This window comes from Anguilla anguilla, chromosome 5 (assembly GCF_013347855.1).
Source record: "Anguilla anguilla isolate fAngAng1 chromosome 5, fAngAng1.pri, whole genome shotgun sequence".
NCBI lineage: Eukaryota > Metazoa > Chordata > Actinopteri > Anguilliformes > Anguillidae > Anguilla > Anguilla anguilla.
This window is the reverse complement of record NC_049205.1, coordinates 64569051-64591559: the sequence shown is the minus strand read 5'-3', so window position 1 is coordinate 64591559 and position 22509 is coordinate 64569051. Positions and strand designations below refer to the sequence as shown.

The 22509-nt window shown below is 44.5% G+C and overlaps 2 protein-coding genes and 1 long non-coding RNA gene across 15 annotated transcripts in view; 2 read left to right on the top strand and 1 right to left on the bottom strand.

Moving 5' to 3' along the window:
- Nucleotides 1-22509, top strand: part of LOC118227592 (V-set and immunoglobulin domain-containing protein 1-like) — a 43261-nt gene that overhangs the window by 10837 nt on the left and 9915 nt on the right. For 3 of the 10 annotated variants that reach the window (XM_035418220.1, XM_035418210.1, XM_035418214.1), the window contains 2 exons: nucleotides 15268-15594; nucleotides 15881-16177. In XM_035418220.1, coding sequence (XP_035274111.1) covers nucleotides 15268-15594; nucleotides 15881-16177 — 624 coding nt within the window. Of the gene's footprint in view, nucleotides 1-6542; nucleotides 6817-13724; nucleotides 13795-13917; nucleotides 13920-14625; nucleotides 14979-15267; nucleotides 15595-15880; nucleotides 16178-19490; nucleotides 19811-19851; nucleotides 19990-22509 lie in introns of those variants that run through there. The other 7 variants (XM_035418215.1, XM_035418216.1, XM_035418209.1 and 4 more) reach the window with 7 other exon arrangements.
- Nucleotides 578-21047, bottom strand: LOC118227597. 2 transcript variants are annotated; one of them, XR_004765301.1, is made up of 4 exons: nucleotides 20963-21047; nucleotides 985-1055; nucleotides 758-828; nucleotides 578-679 (listed from the first exon to the last, which is right to left on the bottom strand). It is a non-coding gene; the product is annotated as an uncharacterized LOC118227597 (long non-coding RNA). The 2 variants fall into 2 exon arrangements; XR_004765302.1 differs by lacking the exon at nucleotides 758-828 and having other exon boundaries at nucleotides 670-679.
- On the top strand, nucleotides 1456-5453 carry LOC118227595 (transmembrane protein 132C-like). 3 transcript variants are annotated; one of them, XM_035418228.1, is made up of 3 exons: nucleotides 1456-2322; nucleotides 3392-3583; nucleotides 4426-5453. In XM_035418228.1, the coding sequence occupies exons 2-3, from the start codon at nucleotides 3551-3553 to the stop codon at nucleotides 5251-5253; spliced, it is 861 nt and encodes a 286-aa protein (XP_035274119.1). In that variant the 5' UTR covers nucleotides 1456-2322; nucleotides 3392-3550; the 3' UTR covers nucleotides 5254-5453. The 3 variants fall into 3 exon arrangements, with proteins under 3 accessions (XP_035274119.1, XP_035274118.1, XP_035274120.1); XM_035418227.1 differs by having other exon boundaries at nucleotides 1456-2647; XM_035418229.1 differs by lacking the exon at nucleotides 1456-2322 and adding an exon at nucleotides 2628-2690.

Sequence of the window (22509 nt, the reverse complement as noted above, 5' to 3'; positions counted from 1 at the left end):
ACAATATTTTTTATATATTAATATAAATAAAAATTAAATTAATCTCGAAACCAAAGATCCAATCGCCAAAGATCCATCAGAATAGCACTGTTGGATGAATCAGTTGCCACTTTGACAAATTAGACTTTTTGTAACCAGCTCCAAAATTTGAAGTTGTTCTGAGCTTCAATCAGCACGTTTCATTGAAGCTACTAAACTAGTTTTCCAACCCCTCAAATAATGCTTTAGGTCTTCTGCGATCAACATGACAGTAAAGGGTGGTCTCCACCATTCCAAAAAAAGGACAATGACCAAAACCTTTTGGATTAATCACAGAATTAAAGCATTAGCAGCAATAGCACCATGGTAAAACCAGGTTCTGGAAAGGGCTCATCCTTAATAGTTCCTGCAGTTCAGTTCTCATCAAACTGACTGGTTTTGGGTCCAAAGCCTCACTGAATTAAAGTGAAATTAAGAGTCCTTCCAGTTCAACCAAACGCAGTGTTTCGTCTCACACTGTCCGGCCCGTTTATAATAAACCCTGGAACCAAACACAAAGAGACGCAACATACAGAGACCGAAATCCAGTATTTTAATCAACAGTAAGAAAACTACATTTACATGACAAGAAAAAGACTGAAAAGTAGCTAAAACGTTTCCCCCAGCTGGACGGAGGAGGTCTAGCAGCTCCTTCACTCACCTGCAGGCCTGAGCTTCTTACCTGCTTACCGAATGGGGAAAAGCCAAGGGGAGTGAGTCTTATGGGACACTGGCTCACCTGCAGGCCTGAGCTTCTTACCTGCTTACCGAATGGGGAAAAGCCAAGGGGATTATGGGACACTGGCTCACCTGCAGGCCTGAGCTTCTTACCTGCTTACCGAATCGGGAAAAGCCAATTGGAGTGAGTCTTATGGGACACTGGCTCACCTGCAGGCCTGAGCTTCTTACCTGCTTACCGAATGTGTAAAAACCAAGGGGAGTGAGTGTTATGGGACACTGGCTCACCTGCAGGCCTGAGCTTCTTACCTGCTTACCGAATGGGGAAAAGCCAAGGGGATTATGGGACACTGGCTCACCTGTGCTTATCTTCGTCTAAGTGGAAAAGTGCTCTAGAAACGGAACAAAACGCCGTCTGCTGGGTAACAACTTATACTGAAGACCAGGACTGCTCCATTCCCTTGCTCTGTGGAGTCTGCGTGCATGTCTTAATCCTGCAGGTAGAGCGGATTGGGGCTTGATTGCTTGACGATGCGCACTTGTGTCCACCTAACAGTCAACTGGATAAAGCCTGAAGACACCTCAGTTGAAGGGACTTAAAAATTTTTTTTTTTTTGTGAGATTCCATTGGGATGAGATTCCTGTTTGGGTTGGCTGCCTTTTTAAGACTCCCAGTCACTTTTGGACTTGTTTTTATATAAGTTATTTTTTTTTTTTTTTTTTTTTTTTTTTTTTTAATAAAATTTTATGAATTGAATTTTTGTATCTGGAGTCTGTTTTTTTATTTACTGTCAGCATTTGTAATTGGTAGTATCAAGTGATCATGTGTTATCATGACCTAATTTGCTTATAATTAATTTGGGCAGTTAATTATGCCACATTTTAAACACTTTAAAACTGTCTGATCAGTGACGTTAGGCCTAAGAACTGATTATGTAATTAAGTTGTCTGATAGTTGTGTTGTTTATGGATCATTACCTACACAGCCATTTCGTAGCATTGTGAGATTCAAGAAAAAGCGTTCAATTTGAACGAAAAGCTGAAGAAGAGATGTCTGCTCCAGCTAGCTTGGCAGGCGCGTAGTCACATGTTGGCATCGGCCTGTCCCGATCACAGGTCTACCCAATCAAATGGCAGACAAAAAATGTTATATTGTATTTTGGCCAATTAAAACTCTGGAACATGGAAAAAAAAGTTACTGCGCGCTCGTAAATTAGTAATCTAAATGAAGGACATTCCGAGTTAGTTTGTGAATCATTACCTCCTCCGCAATAAAGCCAGTCTGCAAAGATGGCAGTACCAGGAGCAGACAGGGCAGCTGCCAGTCTGCAGGGATGGCAGTACCAGGAGCAGATAGGGCAGCTGCCAGTCTGCAGGGTTGGCAGTGCCAGGAGCAGACAGGGCAGCTGCCAGTCTGCAGGGATGGCAGTGCCAGGAGCAGACAGGGCAGCTGCCAGTCTGTCTCTTAAATATTCTCCGGGCAGCTGGTCGTCAGGTTGGTAGAGATGGCTCTCACCCTCCCCCTCATGGTTGACCCCCTCCACATCTGGCTCCACCATGTCCCCATTGCTGCTGATGCAGAGGTTGTGAGGGAAGGCACATGTGGACACGACCACCGGCACAAAGGTACACTTAAGCTGGGACCTCAGTACAGTTTTACTTAACTGTGTGATTTAAAATAATTTTAATCCTTGTTAGTTTGAATGTTACTGTACTTCTAAGTTTCGTAAATGGCTCGTTTATGAATCAAGTACTGCATCTATGCATTGTGCTGTCTGTCGGCTTCACACCGGTGAAAAACATAAACATAACTGCGCATGCGCTTTCTGTAAGCTATCGTAATCCTTGTTTTGCAATGCTGTTTGAAAAAAAAAAAACAATTCTGGAATGGCTGGTAGAATTTGATTAAAACAATCTGATTGGCCTACAGTCTGGAGTGACCTCACTACGAGTGAGTGGGCTTCCAAAAGTTAAAATAATCAATCAATCAATCAGTAAGTCTTTATTTTTTTAACAGCCATTTTTTAGAGGTAATTAAAATAAACTAAAACTTTTTTTTTTTTAAACAGAAGACCTTTAGTTGAGAGAAAACAGTTGAGAGAAACTGGAAAATGTAACCCAACCCCATAAAAGGCTCACAAGCTCACCATCTGCAACACGGTGGGACTCAGAAAAGACAGGTTCCTAAAGATGGCTGCCAGTCAGCAGCCTAATCAAGCAATACATGGGATCCCTAAACAGACTGCAAAGGCTTCAGAGCTTCTCAGGCCTAGAGGCTGGCAGAAGGATGTTTCTAAGCAACTGCAGGGCAGCGGTAGGGTGAAGCTCATCTCGCTGAACTTCCAGGACATTAGCACAGTCCCTTCCCGAGTCTTTTGTCCCCAGAGACGGGAAACAGAAATGTGTATGCCCTGTAACGTGTATAAATACCTTTCTATCTGATTTGCTTAACCACTGTTTCCTATCCCTGCCACCTGCTGGTCAGTACGTGGTATGGCACCTGAATGTTTGACCAGCCAGGTAGTGGTCTGTCACCTGAACATGAAATAGTGATGGTCTGTGTGTGTGTGGTGGTGTGTGTGCATGAGCATGTGTGTGTGTTGGTGTGGAGGCGTTGAGATGGGCTTACACAGGGGTTTCTGTCTCTTCCTTTCTGAAGGATTGAGGAAGACATGACAGTTTCTCTGCCCCTCAGGTTGTATCTAGCCAATGGGATGGAGTCCTGGGCTCCTGTGATGTCACTGTGACTGCGGACCATGTGACGCCTGGTGACCTATCAGTCCAGCTGGTGGGAGGACTTAGTCTGTCAGTCACCGCAAACCCAACCCACCCCTCCGTAGTCACGGCAACGGCTATGGCTCACAACATTCTGTACAGCCATGGGCAGGTTAGTGGGAGACCTGACCACAGATTCTTTAGCCTCACCAGATACTCATCTCTTTCGTCCCTTCCATCCTATCTGCTTCTTAAAGGAAAAATATACCTAAAAACTTAATATATTTGTTTACTAGCTGCAGACAAATATATAAATACCCAAAACATGTAATGCTTTCTCTATAAGATAGCACTCTACAGATTTCAGGAATTACCCCTGACAGCTTATGTTGGAAGAACTCCACTTACAACAAGTACATCAACTTTCATGCTCTCGGCAACTTGTTATTATCTTTACAATGTCAAAATAAAACATGCACACTTATCTGGGTACCTGCCCTCTGTCATTTGTGAAATTCACAGGAAAATGTTCCTGTCTTTTACACTATATCTTGAAAGAGCACATGCAGTCATTCCAGTGTTTTATTTAACTCAAACTCCCATAGTTCCTTGCAAAGCCTTTAACATTGAGCAGATGTCCATCCGTCCAACCGTCCATCTATTATCTAACCTACTTATTCCTGGTCAGGGTTGTGGGGGACCTGGAGCCTATCCCAGCATGCACTGAGTGAGAGGCAGAACCCTGGACAGATCGCCAATCCATCACAGGGCACCACTACTTTGTCACTCTTATATATACAAGCATATGAAAGAAGAATTGTGTTCTGAATATTGGTGAACATGGATGTGATTGCACAGGGATTTTTGTTTGTGTCCTAAAAGGGTCTGGTAAATGTCCAGTAAAATGGCCAGTATTAAATCAGAGTCCAGTAGAGAATGTATGTATTCTGCAAGAGCTGATGTAACACTGAACATTTTACTGTGTACCTACGTTACTGTGTTTGTGTCTCTCAGGAAGCTGCCTTCAGCATTTGGCTCCAGTTCAGCGATGAAACGGCCACGCTGGTCTCCGCCTTCGACCCCGCCCCCTATTCCCTGCGGCTGTCCTCATTGGCTGACACTGTGGTCACAGTGACGCCCGGGCCAACCCAGCGAGTGGTTGCCCAGGGCGATGGGGGTGGACCTTTGCTGAGGGCAGAGCTACTGGTCTCCACCTGTCCAGCTCAGAAGCAAGCAGCCAATGAGAGAGGAGGAGGAGGAGGAGGAGGGGGAGGGATTAAGAGGCTAGCCAGTGGCTCTGGTTGGGTGCGGGTCAAGCTGGACTGGGAGCTCCACCCTGACAGCAGCGAGGAGCCCGGGTTCCAGGTGCTGGAAATCTCTCAGGTGTTTCCGGACTCCGAGAGTGAGCTGTATGAACCGAGCAATTCCTCCAGAGGCTACGGCCAGGACAGGGAGGAGGATGACGAAGATGAAGGTGTCGATGGTGGCAGGGATAGCAGCCTGGGGGCAGGCACCAGGACCCACCTGGAGAGAGCGGTCCTTACGCCCAGCCACGATGGGGGCGGGGTGTACCTGCACCCCAGCAAAGACACGGGGGGCGGGGGGGAGAGGGAGCTGGAGGTGGGAGTGGGAGTGGGGGCCATGCTCTCCCTCTCATGCCTCTCCGCACTCCTCTTCCTGGCAAATTTTCTCCCCTGTGCCCTGTGGAAGAGAGGGAAGAGGAGGAGGAGGAGGGAGAGAGGAGGCCAGGGGCCGGAGGAGGAAAAGCACAGAGAGAAAGCAGGGGATGGTGAGAAAGGAGGAAAGGAAACAGAGGAGCGCATGAGGAGTGGACTTGGCTAGCCGTCACACAGACACCTGTCTGATGCAGGACCTCACTGTAACTGTGGCTCTGTAAACCTGCCCATGTCTACCTCTACATTTACCACACACCCTACTGTACACCCCAACACTCAGCTCTGGGAGTTGTAGTCTTCAATTAATCCTAAACCCCCTAGACACTCAGCTCTGGGAGTTGTAGTGTTCAATTAATCCTACACCACCCCCCCAAAAAACACAGAGGTCTGGGAGTTGTAGTCCTGAACCCTCTGACCTCAGAGAGAGTGTCAGCTGGAATTCTGGGCCCCTGAAAGAATATTTCTCTCCTTTTAATAAAAAAATTAGATTCTCTTTAGATGTGATTACCCACCCCCCCCCCCCCCCCCCCAAGTTGTGGGCACCTAGAATCGTCACCACCTCTCACTTCTTTAGGCACGGCCCTCTTTAGGGTCAAGTGACAGGGGTGTAGACTAAAATCAGACCTTTGCCACAGACTCTATAGGCTCCTCAGATACGCAGCTTTGTGTGGTTAAGTTCTCTTCACTATTAAAGCTGAAACATTCCTAATTTGATATTCTGAAACTTAATTCAGGGACCTGAACAACAGCAATACTGTGGCAGTGGACATTCTGTCCTGTAATACATCATCAGAAGCTCCTCATACCGACCGCAACAAGGACAAGAGGAAGGCAGGAGTTGAGTATCTGGTGAGCCTAGAGAATCTGTGCTTTTGTGCACGTTTGTAAATTTTAAAATTTTAACTGCTTTTTTGTTGCTGTTTGTGTCAGTGCTGCATTTGCCCTCTTTACATGCCAGTGTTCATTCCCTGCAGTGACTCTGTCAAAGCAGCAGCACAGATCCAAGCCTTCCTCTGTTCAACAGTGTAGGGTACTGAATTGAGCAAATGTAAATTAGCTACTCCTTTATTCATGTACTTTCTGATTTTATGATTCTGGATGCATTTCATTGTGATTTTACTTTAAATCTATTGGCTAATTAATTAACTTTTTTTGTATTTTTAATGGCATCATACATTTTTGTTTCAAGACAAAATTTTTGTTTTGTTTTTGTTCCTGCTGGTTTGATGTTACTTTGTTATCTTATTGGATTCAGTGATATTTACTCTTTGGAGATGGCTTTAGACAGGAAAGTCAACACTATTCAACAAATGTGACTGAAACTACTCATTGCAGCTAAATAAATAAATATTGACGTTCATAAAAATGAATGATTGAGTTAAGGTCAAGTGTGAGAGCTCAATTGTAAGCACGTGTGCGCAACATGAACACGGAAGTGCAAGAGGTGGGAGGTGTTTCTGATGTTCATCACCGGCCGCTGCTGGTTTTCCTCTTCCACTCGATGACTGGACACCCGAATGCGTGCGTGAAAGTGGTTTTGTGCTCGCCCAGTGAATATCTGCGCGTGATGATTATTGGAATTAAATTGATGCCATATTGGGGATACGCAAAAACGTTGGGAAGTAGGCTTGGGGCCAGACGAGCTGTTTGTATCCTGTACGTTCGCTCTGCGACTCGCGGAAACCTGCACCATGTAGAATGAGCGGCGGTGAAAACTTCAAAAGAAAAAGTGAGTGGCCTAAAATGTGAAACTTTTTCACGAACATGCTAAAGGAAGCCAAGTGGGATTAATTAAAGTTCTCTGAATGTATGAATATAGGGGGTTTGGAAACCGAAAGTAACACCGAACTAGCATAAGAAAGTTCATGACCAAATGTGCCGCTTGTCATTGTTTTTATTATTATTACTGTTTGCCATTGTACACCAGCGATTATTATCTAGTGATATATTTTATTTGGATTGGGTGGAGAGGCATTCGTAGTCTGAAGTCTCACGGTCAAGATCCGCGCAGGGCGTGTTCGGTCGTCTCTAGCGAACTCGCGAATTTGAGCTCGGAGCTCCCAGCTCGCCCTTGCCTCCACTTGTGTTATCGTACGCTACTTCAGTATTGGAGAAATAGTATAGTTAATTACAATTACAATGAGAATGTACACCATTGTAAGACGCAAATGGGACGTTAAAGCTGGAGTAAGCAATTTTTGTGTGTCAATATATTTTATATAATTTGTATAATTTTATATAATTGTCAAGGGACCACCAAAAAACGTTCACTTGTGTGAAGGGATTTCATTCTTGGGTCGTTTGTGTGGAACTCTGGGAGACTGAGGAATTGATTCTGCCTCACGCAGACAGGTGGCATGAATAACATACTTCCCTTAGTCGAGCGCCTGATCGGCACGAGAAGCTTTCAAACGACTAGCAGCCATACTGTCACTCCAAAGTAGACTGGCCAATAGAGACGCATCACCTGCGCCTCCGTGTATATCCCGCCCATGCGATTGTGTTGAATTTGAAACCGAAATTTCAGCTCGCTATAACGCTCTAGGTAAAGTAAGCAATGAAGTTGAAAAGAAACAGTTTATGAAGAACGTCATGGTTGTAGTGTACTTGATATATAAAAAGCTTATGATTCTTTGTGGAAAGAGGGACTGTTGATAAAAATGAACAAGGTAGGTATCAATGGAAAGACCCCGCAGGTCAGAACAGCTGAGACACTGACCCATTTCAAGCGATGACTGAAGACTCACCTCTTCAGGCAGCACCTCTCCCCATCCCTCCCTACCCCCCTGTAAATGACTGTAAGCTTAGGGTTGTAACTAGGCAGCTGTTTCGTAGGTGACTTAAGCCGCGTTTCCACCGCAGGAACTATACCCCGGAACTAGGAACCTTTTGAGGAACTCAGTGCGTTTCCACCGCAGGAACTAGGGTCTAAATTTAGTTCTGGGGGCTTTGTTTTACCCCCCAAAACGTTCCTGCTCGGGGGGTAGTACTTTCCGAAAGTACAGGAACCTTTTGGGTGGAGCTTGCAGCGCTGAACATTTCTGATTGGTCGAGTACTCGTAGCGTTTGTGTTGTATTTATTTTCCGCCATTACCCGCCATGTTTGAAAATATGCAGCGGCAAACCAATTTATTTTCATAATAACTTCAAATCAAACTTGTATGTTATGCGGCGCAGTAGCCTACTTTTGGTTATAGCCTATCAACGTCTTGGAATTATAACGTGTGCTCTTCTGTTCTTTTCTTGCTTTAGTATTCGTTTTATAAAATGCTAAGCATTCGTGCTGGGACAGCATATTACGTAGGCTACCAAAACATTCAAACGGATTAATTCGGTTGCTGAATATTTTCTTCCGGATTTTCTTTCTTCTTAGGTGCATTAACTGTCTTAACTACTGCTTGTATTTTTTCCATAGACTACGTTGTTGCCGTTCTCGTTGTGTTAGTGTTAATAAGTTTAACCTTCAGGGTCCAAGTTGAACTACGCGGTTGTTCCCTGCACTTGGACCGGTACTTCTCTCTAGGGTTTTCATCATACTTGTTCCTGGTTATGGTTATACACTTTGTTGTACGTCGCTCTGGGTAAGAGCGTCTGCCAAATGCCTGTAATGTAATGTAATCTGTTCAGGCTCCACTGCTGTAATATTAAGTTCAACCTCAGCCCAAATGTTCAGACGCAACCTGTTAACCTATTAGTGTTCGCGTTAAACCTTCCATGATTGGGCATAGATGTAGATTTCTGTTGCATTTCTGCTGATGTTGGTTAGTGTTGTGAGGTTTACTCAGATGAATGGAGTTTCAACAACCAATCAGAATTCGAGATGTCAGTAGAGCCCAACTTCTTGAAATACCACGGACACGACAACAGTTTAGAAATAAAGAATATACATTTATTGGTTATGATAATGAGTTGGTAAAAGGTTAATTGAAAACTATAATTTGTATAATATGACGAATAAGATTATACGAGGAAATGATGATTTTGCGATGGCTAAACATAAAAGGCTGGCAGTACTACCATTTAACGAAGGCTCGCGTTATTGGTCAGTGATACACTACACTATGTTACTCGGTTAATTCGTTATATCAGTCTCATAAAAATAAAGTATAACGGCGTAAACTACAAGGTGAAGGAATTTGCTATTCCACACCAACATACGCACAACAAACAAAACACAACAGCAAACAGCAATAAAATAAACGAAACAGGTATTTAACATTTTATTCTATGCTATACTTTGATGTCAGTGTCAAATGTGTCAAGTATGTGTTCCAGTACGGTGATAATAAGGGAGGCCAGTCCTTAATTCCATTAGGTGATGCTCGTTCAGCTCGTTCAGCTCGTCAGCTGGTCCCAGGGGTCCGTGGCAGGTGTGCAGGGACTTGGGAAACTTCTTCTATGAAGTCGGGGTCGCGACGGGTTCCAGTCAAGATGACGGGTGTGTACAAATCTTCCACTTGGGTCCTGGCCGCAAGGGAGATACGGACGAAAAGTACGCAGATATGTGTTCCTCAGACAGCTGCATATGGGAAATAAGCCGGCTTGGTTTATTCCGCGGACGTGGCAGGCCAACTCAGGCAGGTCTCCAGCGAGGTACGAGCTGGGAAGCGCAGCAAAGTCCGGTGATGTCCTTGGGGAGATGCACGTCTGGTCGGTCAGGCAGTGCCTTACCTCAGAGCAAAGCTGTAAGTTTTTTGATTACTTTTATGCTCAAAAGTCACTGACACGACGGAACCCCACGTGTGATCTCTGCAATGTGATTGGTTTATTCTTTTGGCCACGCAAACATTTGATTGGCTTGCGGTATTGGAGCAGTCAATGAAATGTGAACAGATAGACCATTGAATACTGTGTTAATGTTTAAGCTTGTTAATCGAGCTCCCCATTACTCCAAAAAGGGGGTGTTCCTTGCCCCAAGCTGGTGCTTAATTGATCACGCAGAGAGTTTATTGCAGGGTCACAAGAGGAAGGGGACAGGCACATACTTCCTTGGTTGACCAAAAAAGTCTGGGAGCCAGAGGCCCCAAAAGTTCCTGTGTATAGTTATGCATTCTTACTGTAGAAAATGGATGATAAAATGGATAAACGAGCTCTGAAATTGAACAGTGATGACATCTTAGTGTTACGGCTAGCCACAGGCAAACCACAACATAAAATGGAGTCTAACAAGAGAGATTCAACAATAATGATTTAATCCAGAATTTAGACAAATTTCACAATGCACTTTGAAGATAACTGCAAGTATCCACATCTCAGTACAACAATGAATGAATTTAGTATAGTGGTAAATGATGAGGTAGCAAACAGATGGGGTGATCCTCCAGGCCCGTCTGTGTAGAGGACCCAGCAGGATCACGGGGCTGTAGTATATATATCCTAGTCTATCAGGTGCAATCTACTTGTCACAGGTGTAGCTCTTCCCACTGCCAATCACCAATTAAGCAATCTGAGAGCTACAGAGAGCCAGAGAGAGAGAGAGAGAGAGACGCGCCCCCCACATACACCAAGACATAGGGGCGCACATAACACCTCCCCCCTTAAAAGGTTTCCTACAAAGAGGAAGCCAAATAAGCAAAATACATGCAACCATATACTCAGCACCTATAACAAACAATAATTACCAAGTGGAGACAGTAAATAATAATAAATGATAAATATCATAACACTACGTAGTAGTCTAGAGGTAATGCACTTTAGGGCATTTACTCAAACAAATAATAATCCTTCCCCCCCCCTCGTTTACCAACCTACCCCCGACATCGCACCTACAATGTTAAAACGTGATCATGCAGATCCGAGGTAAGGAGAGGCGAGCTGATGGTAGTCATTTTATAGATCTTTAATATATTCTTTCCCCCCCCCCCAGGTCCACATACTTACAACTTCAAGCTCAACCGCCATCGTCTGCAGCCCTGGCGCCTAGGGATACAATACGTGAGAGAGAGCAGGTCGAAGACAGATAGAGAGAAAGAGAGAAAGAACACTCGAAAACAGCAACACGGGGGATATAGCAATTCTCTAGACTCGAGACAGAGCGTCAGCCACGGCGTTGTCTTTACCACGTATGTGATGAATTTCTAAATCAAAGGCTTGCAATACCAAACTCCAACGCATGAGACGTTGGTTAGCATTCCTCATACGGTCCAAAAACACCAAAGGATTATGGTCTGTATAGATGATAACCGGAGAGGATGAGCTGACATAAACCTCAAAGTGTTGTAGGGCGAGTACCAGGGCAAGCGCCTCCTTCTCAATGGTGGAATAATTGCGTTGATGACAATTAAACTTTCGTGAAAAATAGCATATCGAATGCTCAACATCATCTTGATCAACCTGGAGAAGGACAGCACCCGCACCAAAGTCACTCGCATCCACCGCAAGCCGAAAAGGCTTTGTGAAATCAGGGGCAGGCAGCACTGGAGCTCTACTCATGAGGGCTTTCACACTCTCGAACGCTTGTTGGCAGGAATCAGACCATAAAAAATCTAATTTTGGGCTAAGAAGATTTGTCAAAGGGACAACAACTGAAGAAAAATTCTTACAAAAGTTCCTATAGTAACCCGCCATACCAAGGAACCCACGCAACTCCCTGCGGTTTGTCGGAACAGGGGACTGACAAATGGCCTCGATCTTTGCTCCCAGAGGACGGACCTGCCCCTTCCCCACAATTTTACCAAGATAAGTGATGGTGGCTTTACCAAAATCACACTTCGCAAGATTAATGGTGAGGGAAGCAGCAGATAGGCGATCAAAGAGGTCCTGAATCTGACAAAGATGTTCTGACCATGATGAGCTGTACACAATTACATCATCAAGGTAGGCTTCACAACCATGAAGACCTGACAAAACATGATTGACCAAACGCTGAAATGTGGCAGGTGTGTTTCGCATCCCAAAAGGCATGACTTTATACTGCAGAAAATGATTAGGCGTCACAAATGCAGAGATCTCTTTAGCACCGGCTGACAGGGGGACTTGCCAATATCCCTTTAGTAGATCGAATTTACTAACAAATATGGCAGAACCCACTCTGTCAACACAATCATCCATCCGCGGTAGGGGATAACAATCAGGTTTGGTCACCGAATTAACACGACGATAATCAGTACAAAAACGGTAAGACCCATCGGGTTTCTTTACAAGCAGACAGGGAGAACTCCAAGCACTAGAACTCGGTTCAGCCAAATCATGCTTAAGCAAATAGTCAACCTCATTGCGCAACAGCTGCTGTTTAATAGGGTTCACCCTATACGCATGTTGTTTAATGGGCAAGTTACATCCTACTTCTATGTCATGCTCAATGACAGTGGTGCGACTGGGCACGTCTTGGAAAAGGCAGGGATACGACTCAACCAAGTGAATGATGTCGTCTCGCTCCTCACTTGACAGATGAGGTAGATTATCTGAGAGGGCAACAAGCATTTCAGAATTTGTTAAACGGCCTTCAACAACACATCGTGAGGGAACAATAATGATTTAATCCAGAATTTAGACAAATTTCACAATGCACTTTGAAGATAACTGCAAGTATCCACATCTCAGTACAACAATGAATGAATTTAGTATAATGGTAAATGATGAGGTAGCAAACAGATGGGGTGATCCTCCAGGCCCGTCTGTGTAGAGGACCCAGCAGGATCACGGGGCTGTAGTATATATATCCTAGTCTATCAGGTGCAATCTACTTGTCACAGGTGTAGCTCTTCCCATTGCCAATCACCAATTAAGCAATCTGAGAGCTACAGAGAGCCAGAGAGAGAGAGAGAGAGAGACGCGCCCCCCACATACACCAAGACATAGGGGCGCACATAACACTTAGCAATACCTTTTGGAAAGGGTGAGGCAACATCACTAATAAAACACAGCAAACATGCAGGATATGCATTCCAAGGGTCGGGAATATTACAAGATACAGAGATTTGTTAAAGTAAAATCATATACAGGAAGACGCAGGAGAGAAGATGTTACACTCTCTTGGCTTGGATTTGGACTCACAGGATTAAATGCAACACTTTATATCATAAGAGAGCATCTGATAAATGTGAGATATGTAAATATACAGAAAACGTAGAACATGCGCTCTTAGAATGCAAGAAATACGATGCTGAAGGAGACTTTGTGGAAGGATGGGTGAAAATGGCAGAGAATGGAGCATCAAAGGATTGTTGGAGATTGGGGATAAACAGTGGGAGTTAAACAGGGCATTATTTAAACAATGGAAATAGGGGGTTAATATATAGAATGTAAATCAGTAATGTAATCAGCATGGTACTACACACTGTTACAGTAGGTGGCAAGATGTGCCTTCACACAAGTTTACAACCCGCCATTAAGCCAAAGACAAGCAACTTACAAAAACTTTAGTACTCTTCCAAAATTTCAACATGCAGCCTTTCAGCACGCAACCATAACTAACACGTGAAATCTTCTACACCCAACCAAATTTTCACGGTGTGAAAGGTTTCGTTAAGGGTTTGTCTTCAGCCAGGCTATCAGAGCTAGCCAGCTGAGCCACAGCAGAGAAGAGACGTCTCTCCCTGCTTCTGTTGTGATTTACTAGAAAGACCGTTTCAAAGTCACAATGGCAATTAAGGATATTTCACAGGTGCTCTTTTTCTTCCAACATTACATTTTCAGATCTTTCAGTAACAGTCCCTGCTGGACATGACAATTGCAAGTTTTGGAGTCCTTGTTGTGCTTCTGTTGGGTGAGTAACTTAGGCTACATACATGCATTTTGCATAAATAAAGGTGTGTGGATTCACAACGTCTTATGTCTCGTTTAAGGCAGATTAGATGAGAGACATTCTCCCATCAATTTGCAACGTGAGAAGTGTGGGTTTTGAAAAATTTACTGCATTTCACAATAAGAACAGTGCATATACATTATACAGTATTTACACATCTACATACACAGTGATGTAAAAAAAAGTATTCCCTTCCTGATTTCCTCTATTATTGGATATTTGTCAAACTGAATGTTGATTTCTCACCAGTGCTCTCTTTATTCTTAATGATGTTCCAAGCAGTTGATTTTGGTTAAGGTTTAGCCTATGTCTCTGGCTGTTTTTTTTTCTTAATTCTCAGCCTCATAATAGCTTTCTTGACTTTCATTGGCACAACTCTGGTTCTTGTTACAAATGCCAGAAACAGATTCCAAATGTAATCAAAAGGCTTGAATCAAGACTAGATACTGAAAGCTCTCTTATACCTGCACTAGGCAAGCAGCTGAACACAGCTGACTAATCAGAAAAAACTGGAAACACCATTTGTCCCCGACATTATGATGCCCTGAAATAAGGGGCCTATGTATAAAAAGTGCAGTCATTTCTGCATGGTGAAACCCTTGAATAAAAGCTGAGAATCTGCACTTTAGCCACATTTATGAACTGTTAAAATAGTGGAGACCAGACCCAAATCAAGGAAAATATTTATTTGTCCCCAACATAATGGAGCTCACAGTATAAACTGAGTTGTTTTCTCTTATGCATGAAAAGTCCAACACTGTGAGATTTCTCTTACGCTGACTGAACATCCAGTTTTGCGCTTGTTCTCATTCTTCCACCCCTAGCCCAGCTGGCAGTCTACTGTGTGGGTTTATCTGTGAGAGTCGGCCATTCCCTCACTCTCCCCTGCCATGGAGCCCCCAGCAGGGATGTGGAGTGGCGGTTTCAGCAGTATGAGTATCCTGACTGGCTGCTTGTGGCCGAACTCCACACCGGATCCTTTTCCCCAGGAGGCGGCTTCCAGGGACGGGTGGAATCCTTCTACCTAACAGAGCCGGGAAACTACAGCCTCACCCTCAGTCCTGTGGTGTACAGTGACCTCGGCATTTATGAATGCCGGTACATGGAGGGGACCCTACTTTCACACATGAAAATAGAAATTAGAGGTAAGTACGTCGCGTTTTTTCCTACAGATTTAGTGAATATTTTTGGTGTTTGTGGATTTGATAGCTCAAAAAGTTGATTTTTATTCTTAGGGTTGTTTTTGGGGGGACAGGATGATTCCAGTCTGTATAAAACCCACAAGCCTTGGGTGGTTTGCAGTAGACAGCATATGCTGCATCAGGGCCTTCATCTACCCCAAGCAACATGGTTGAGCTGTTCAATTCCTGTATGCCAGGAATGCTGTATAAATCTCTCTTTCTCTCTCTCCCTTTCTCTCTCTGTCTCTCTCAGTCTCAGGCCCATCAAATGTTTCCGTAGCGATGGGAATGTCCGCCAGTCTTCCTTGCTTTGGGAACATTGATAAACAAGCACGTGCTGGTGACCTGGATGTCCTCTGGAAGAGACGTGGAGAGAACGTTTACCAGCTCCATAAGAACACCATCACATATGGGCCCAGGTTTGAGAACAGAGCTTCAGTTTCCCCTGAACAAGCCCTCTATGGAAACATGTCTTTAACCATCAGACAGACATGGTTTTCAGATGAAGACGACTACCAGTGCTTCTACAGCAGTCCAAAAGAGAGTGGGAACCCAGATTCTGTCAGGCTCGTTGTTACAGGTAAAATTAAATCTTCAGTTTTGTAGAGGGGCCATTCTTTCTTAAATTACTTATAATCAGTGCAAACGTAAAAATATTTAATAATTTACAGAAATATTGTGTAATGTACCTCACATTTGATGAAAAATGACACCAGTAATTTTTGCATGCCATAATTTGCCATATATTATTTTGACCTTTTTACATGAATAAGCTGACTGCTGTTGATAATGTGTTCATATCCCCAGTAAATATACATGAAAGTGTAAAATATGCAAATATGTAAATGAATTCCCTGCCTTCACAGGCCACCCACCCCAGACCCTCACAGTGAAGGCCGGTGGTTTGCTTTCCATACCGCTCTATACCGCAGACCCAGTGAGGGTAACATTCAGTGCAGGTCTTGGTTCAGATGAGGTGCTGATGCTCGATGCAAATAAAGGCCCAGCCAGGTATGAGGAGCATTGTGCTCAGAGATGTGAGCTTCTGGCCCAGAACTACACCCTTTTGCTGTGGAATGTGACACTGGAGGATGCCGGAGTCTACAAGGTGACCGATCCTGAGACCAACAGGACCATCGGCTCTGTCTCTGTGCGAGTCTCAGGTACGGTCCTCACCTTCAGCTCTGTGTGTTTGTGCAGATGCAGGGCTCAGCATCTTATTGGTCCACTCTGTTATTCTACTGGGTTATGGCTGCTGTAATCCATTGGGAAAATAAAGATAATAATAATTATACTAATATATATTATATAGAATAATAAAAAAGGCCGATTAAAGCAGTTACACATGACCTTTATTATGCATTTGTGTTCTTAGTTCTTCTCTCTTAATTGTTTTGTTTTGGCAGCACTGGCAAGTGTAAGAGATGATTAACTCCATTTAGTACATGTATTTTCCACAATGCCTCATGTGTGATTGTCATGCTCTGTCCCTTTAAGCACAGGAGACACAAAGGTAGAGGTTTTAGTCTAAATGTTTTGCTATCTTAGGCCATTATTTCTAAGATGTTGTCTGGCTTTGTCTATTTTTGTCTTCTTTTCCCAGAATTGCTAGATAAAACATTTGTCAAACAATGTCTGTTGCCCGTCAGTCTACTAAATCCTGACAATTATTGGAAAGAAGACTGATTCCTTTTTTATTAGACTACGATTCTTATGGAATGTGCATAAAATGAGTATTTTCACAATACCGTTGAATGTACTGAAATGTATCAGCCTATAGACTACCTGGCTACAGAAAGTATGAAGATGGCCTGTTGAAGCCTTTAGTGTAGGGTTTCGCCTCTATCTGGCCACAGATTACTGTACTGGTTTTTCTGTCTGTAAAGTAAAGCTGGAGAAAACGCTCGGATGCCTTTTAGCTGGTTTGCTGCTGTAAGACAGGCTTTAGGCACAGAAAATGTCCTAGGAAAGGGCAGTGGCTTATCAATCAATCAATCAAATTTTATTTATATAGCGTATTTTACAACAGTTGTCACAATATGCTTTACAGACAACCCTAGCCTAAACCCCCACCGGAGCAAGCCTAAGGCAACAGTGGCAAGGAAAAACTCCCTGTGGCAGATGGGGAGAAACCTTGGAAGGAACCAGGCTCAAGGGGGAAACCCATCCTCCTCTGGTCGGCTCAGGGTGCCGGCTGGTGACCAGCATGTCAGCCAGTTTATGCACAAGATATGATATGTGATGTGTCTCAGATGATGGGTGGGGCCGGGTGGCGGTGATGGGGAACAGCAGGTGGCGGCAGATGTGGGCAGGGTGGAGGCAATGACGAAGGAGGGGCTGGACCGCAGAGGTGGGGGAGACCAGACGACTCTCGAAGCACTCTCAAGGGTTGGGGCAAGAGCCCCGCCGGCAGCGTGGGGAAGAGGGTGGAAACGGCAATTAGGGAATTTGCAATATAGCAGACAGTGAGTAAAGTGCCAGTGAAATGTATTGGGGGGACCCCGCCAGGAGTAGAATATGGCTGCATATCTACTAGGACAGGGATGGAGAGCCCATGCAGTCATGGGGGGTAGACAACCATACCCGCCTATCAAGAGCCAGCCCATGTAAAGTCGGGTCACAGCTGATTGACAGGTGACAGTAAGGAAAGGATTGCCACCTAAAAAGCACTATGACTACAAGCTTCTCGCACCCTGTCTCCAGACTACAACTGATTGTAAGCTTGAGCATAGAGGTGCGTTTTTAATCTAGATTTAAATATTGAGACTGTGTCTGACTCCTTTATAAATTTTGGAAGCTGGTTCCACAGTGGGGCCCTGTAGGAGAAAGCCCAACCACCTTTTAGGTTCTTGGAAATTCTTGGGACTACCAAGTAGCCTGCGTCTTGAGATCGGAGTGACCTTGTGGGCTTATAAGGTAGGAGCAGGTTCGATATGTACACAGGTGCACGTCCATGCAGAGCTTTAAAAGTCAGGAGCAAAACCTTGAAGTCTATCCTATGCTTAATGGGTAGCCAGTGAAGCGACGCTAGTACTGGTGTAATGTGCTCATACTTCTTAGTTCTGCTCAAGATACGAGCAGCTGCATTCTGCACAAGCTGGAGACTCTTTAACGAGTTATTAGGGCAGCCAGAAAGCAGGGCGTTACAGTAGTCTAACCTAGATGTAACAAACGCATGGATCAATTTTTCAGCATCCCCGACTGACAGGAAATGTCAAATTTTAGCTATGTTGCGCAGCTGAAAGAAGGCAATTCTGGATATCAGGGCTCTGGATATTCTTATCTGACAGTAAAATAATCACTATAATACCACCCCCCCCCCCCCCCCCCCCCCCCACATGGCGGGGCTGTATCATGGAAACCCTCTGCCTTAGTGCTTAGCGCAGGAGTACCCCAGGGCTCCATCTCAGAGTCCCACTGCCTTAGCGCTTAGTGCAGGAGCACTCCAGGGCTCCATCCTCGGCCTCACCTATTTCTCTTTGGCCCGCTATTGTCTCAGTAGCATAGCTTCTCCTATCACTGCTGTGCTGTGTTGAGCTCACAGAGATGAGTCTCTGTTCTCCATCCATGGATGTGCAGATTTCCTCACACAACAAGCCTGTCTTGAGTGATATTTCCAGTTGAATGCTCTCAACTTAAACCTCTGCTTACCCCTATCTCCATTACCCTTGGTACTACAATGGTATCTGCATTCTGGAGTGCTAAGAATCAGTGTATTTCCAGATAGCGAGCCGTTACTGAGAGCTGCTGATTCCTCCCCACACCCTACAGCAGCAGAATCAGTCCTTTGATGGTTATCAGCCCTACCCAGCTCATTGTGCAGGCCCTGGTGCTGTGTGAGTGAAGTACTGGGCCTCTCTCCCTGCTGGTCCCGCTCTGTGTGCTGCCAGCCTCATCCAGCTGGTACAGAACACAGCTCCTTTCCTCTGTCATCACCTGATCTACCTGCCTGTCACACCTCTGCTCACCGCCTCACTGCTCACCTGGCTAATGGTGCAGCCCTGGATGGTTTATTTTACATGAAGGACCACAATGGAAATAAGCTTTCAACTTTTTTTGTGCCAAAGCAAGGCTCTGTTTTTTGTTTTTCAAATAGAACAAATAAATAAATAACACCACCCTCCTCAAAGCACATTTTCTATTGAAACCACGACATCCACAGTCTCCTCCCACCTACGCTGGCACTTCCTGTTATGTTGTAGGTTTACATAGTTACTTCAGTGCCTACTGCTAATGTGCTACTACAGTTAGTCTGTAACTTGGCATCAGCTCTGCTTGTAGTCTTAACCTTTATGGAGGCACTTTTGTAAGTCCCTCTGGATGTTTGCTAAATGTAAATGTATTATTATTATTGTTGTTATTTTTATTATTATTATTTTTATTATTATTGTTATTAATATTATTTTGTAGTCTTCCTGCCTGATTATTACCTGCTCTGCTCCATTTCTTCTAAATGAGTCCCTCTTTCTCTCTTAGCCCCTCCTCTCTCTGCTGGAGCAGTGGCTGGGATAGTGCTGGGAGTGGTGGTGCTGCTGGTGTTGGGGGCCTTTGCTTTCTGGAAGTGCCTCCAAAGGCGAACGCGAGCAGAGCCTGGTTACCAACCAGCCAGTTCTGAAGTTCTGATTGACTCCAGCAGCAGAGCAGCATGTGTTCTGAATCCTGGCGGCCCTGAACCCTCTCCCTCTGTGTCCGAGACCCAGCCTGCTCTCCCCGAACCCCATCTCCCCGTGTCCGAATCAGATCCTTCTGACACTGAACCCCATCTCCCCGTGTCCAGTTCAGATCCTTCTGACACTGTCAGATCCAAATAAGTTCATACCAGTAGATTCCCCTGCAGGTACCCCATCTTCCCGTGTCCGAATCAGATCCTTCTGACACTGAACCCCATCTCCCTGTGTCCGAATCGGGTCATTCTACCACCAAACCTTATCTCCTCAAGCCCAAAACAGACCAGATTTAAATGCAGGAGAAAATATCTGAGAGTGTGGAACCGCTATGTCAATGTGCTGTACCTGCAGGGTAATCTACTGGTATGAATTTATTTGGATCTGACATGAAAAGGGAGAGGGACAGAGGGGAAGGGACACACTTTTGATGCCCCTTCACCAAAATTTCTATTGTTATTGAGTTTGTAGTGAGCGTACACACACACCTCAGACACACAGACACAGGCCCCCCTCAGTACGCTCACTGAATTCACAGACCTCCTGTTTTTAATTGTGTTCCTCCATGAAGTCACTTTAGCTTGTCCAGATTAAAAATGCAAAAAAAGATACCTTATGAAATACCTTGGTACCAAAATAGAAATCCCAGGTGCTCAGAAGCCAGACTCTCCTTCTGACACGCCTCCTCCAACAAACAAAAAACAAACCTGGCACTGTTTGAGAGGGGGAGAGAGAAATGTATTAGTTTATTTCAAATATGCTTTATTGAATTCACATGATTCTCAATAAATACACACAAAGAGTATTCGTGGAAAAAATACAATAAACTGATATAAAAATACAATATTTTTTATTATATAAATAAAAATAAAATTAATCTCTAAACCAAAGATCCAATCGCCAAAGATCCATCAGTATAGCACTGTTGGATGAATCAGTTGCCACTTTGACAAATTAGACTTTTTGTAACCAGCTCCAAACTTTAAAGTTGTTCTGAGCTTCAATCAGCACATTTCATTGAAGCTACTAAACTAGCCTCACTGAATTAAAGTGAAATTAAGAGTCCTTCCAGTTGAACTAAATGCAGTGTTTCGTCTCACACTGTCCGGCCCGTTTATAATAAACGTTCGAACCAAACACAAAGAGACGCAACATACAGAGACCGAAATCCAGTATTTTAATTAACACTTAGAAAACAAAATTTACATGACAAGAAAAAGACTGAAAAGTAGCTAAAACGCTTCCCCGGCTGGACGGAGGAGGTCTAGCAGCCCCTTCACTCACCTGCAGGCCTGAGCTTCTTACCTGCTTACCGAATGGGGAAAAGCCAAGGGGAGTGAGTCCTATGGGACACTGGCTCACCTGCAGGCCTGAGCTTCTTACCTGCTTACCGAATGGGGAAAAGCCAAGGGGAGTGAGTCCTATGGGACACTGGCTCACCTGCAGGCCTGAGCTTCTTACCTGCTTACCGAATGGGGAAAAGCCAAGGGGAGTGAGTCCTATGGGACACTGGCTCACCTGCAGGCCTGAGCTTCTTACCTGCTTACCGAATGGGGAAAAGCCAAGGGGAGTGAGTCTTATGGGACACTGGCTCACCTGCAGGCCTGAGCTTCTTACCTGCTTACCGAATGGGGAAAAGCCAAGGGGAGTAGTCTTATGGGACACTGGCTCACCTGCAGGCCTGAGCTTCTTACCTGCTTACCGAATGGGGAAAAGCCAAGGGGAGTGAGTCCTATGGGACACTGGCTCACCTGCAGGCCTGAGCTTCTTACCTGCTTACCGAATGGGGAAAAGCCAAGGGGAGTGAGTCTTATGGGACACTGGCTCACCTGCAGGCCTGAGCTTCTTACCTGCTTACCGAATGGGGAAAAGCCAAGGGGAGTAGTCTTATGGGACACTGGCTCACCTGCAGGCCTGAGCTTCTTACCTGCTTACCGAATGGGGAAAAGCCAAGGGGAGTGAGTCCTATGGGACACTGGCTCACCTGCAGGCCTGAGCTTCTTACCTGCTTACTGAATGGGGAAAAGCCAAGGGGAGTGACTCTTATGGGACACTGGCTCACCTGTGCTTATCTTCGTCTAGCTGAAAAAGTGCTCTAGAAACGGAACGAAACGCCGTCTGCTGGGTAACAACTTATACTGAAGACCAGGACTGCGCCATTCCCTTGCTCTGTGGAGTCTGCGTGCATGTCTTAATCCTGCAGGTAGAGCGGATTGGGGCTTGATTGCTTGACGATGCGCACCTGTGTCCACCTAACAGTCAACTGGATAAAGCTTGAAGACACCTCAGTTGAAGGGACATTTTTTTTTTGTGAGATTCCATGGGGATGAGATATTCCTGTTTGGGTTGGCTTCCTTTTTAAGACTCCCAGTCACTTTTGGACTTGTTTTTAAGTTATTTTTTGTTTTTTTTAATTGTTTTTTTTTTTTTTAATAAAATTTTATAAATTGAATTTTTGTATCTGGAGTCTGTTTTTTAATTTACTGTCAGCATTTGTAATTGGTAGTATCAAGTGATCATGTGTTATCATGACCTAATTTGCTTATAATTAATTTGGGCAGTTAATTATGCCATACTTTAAATTGTCTGATCGGTGACGTTAGGCCTAAGAACTAATTATGTAATTAAGTTGTCTGATATTTGTGTTGTTTATGGATCATTACCTACACAGCCATTTCGTAGCATTGTGAGATTCAAGAAAAAGCGTTAAATTTGAACGAAAAGCTGAAGAAGAGATGTCTGCTCCAGCTAGCTTGGCAGACGCGTAGTCACATGTTGGCATCGGCCTGTCCCGATCACAGGTCTACCCAATCAAATGGCAGACAAAAAAT

Excerpts from the sequence above, each read along its gene's own strand:
- LOC118227595 (XM_035418228.1), top strand. The coding sequence starts at position 3,551 with ATGGCTCACAACATTCTGTACAGCCATGGGCAG. Across the intron at positions 3,584-4,425 it reads TTCTGTACAGCCATGGGCAG|GAAGCTGCCTTCAGCATTTG; the intron begins GTTAGTGGGAGA and ends TGTGTCTCTCAG.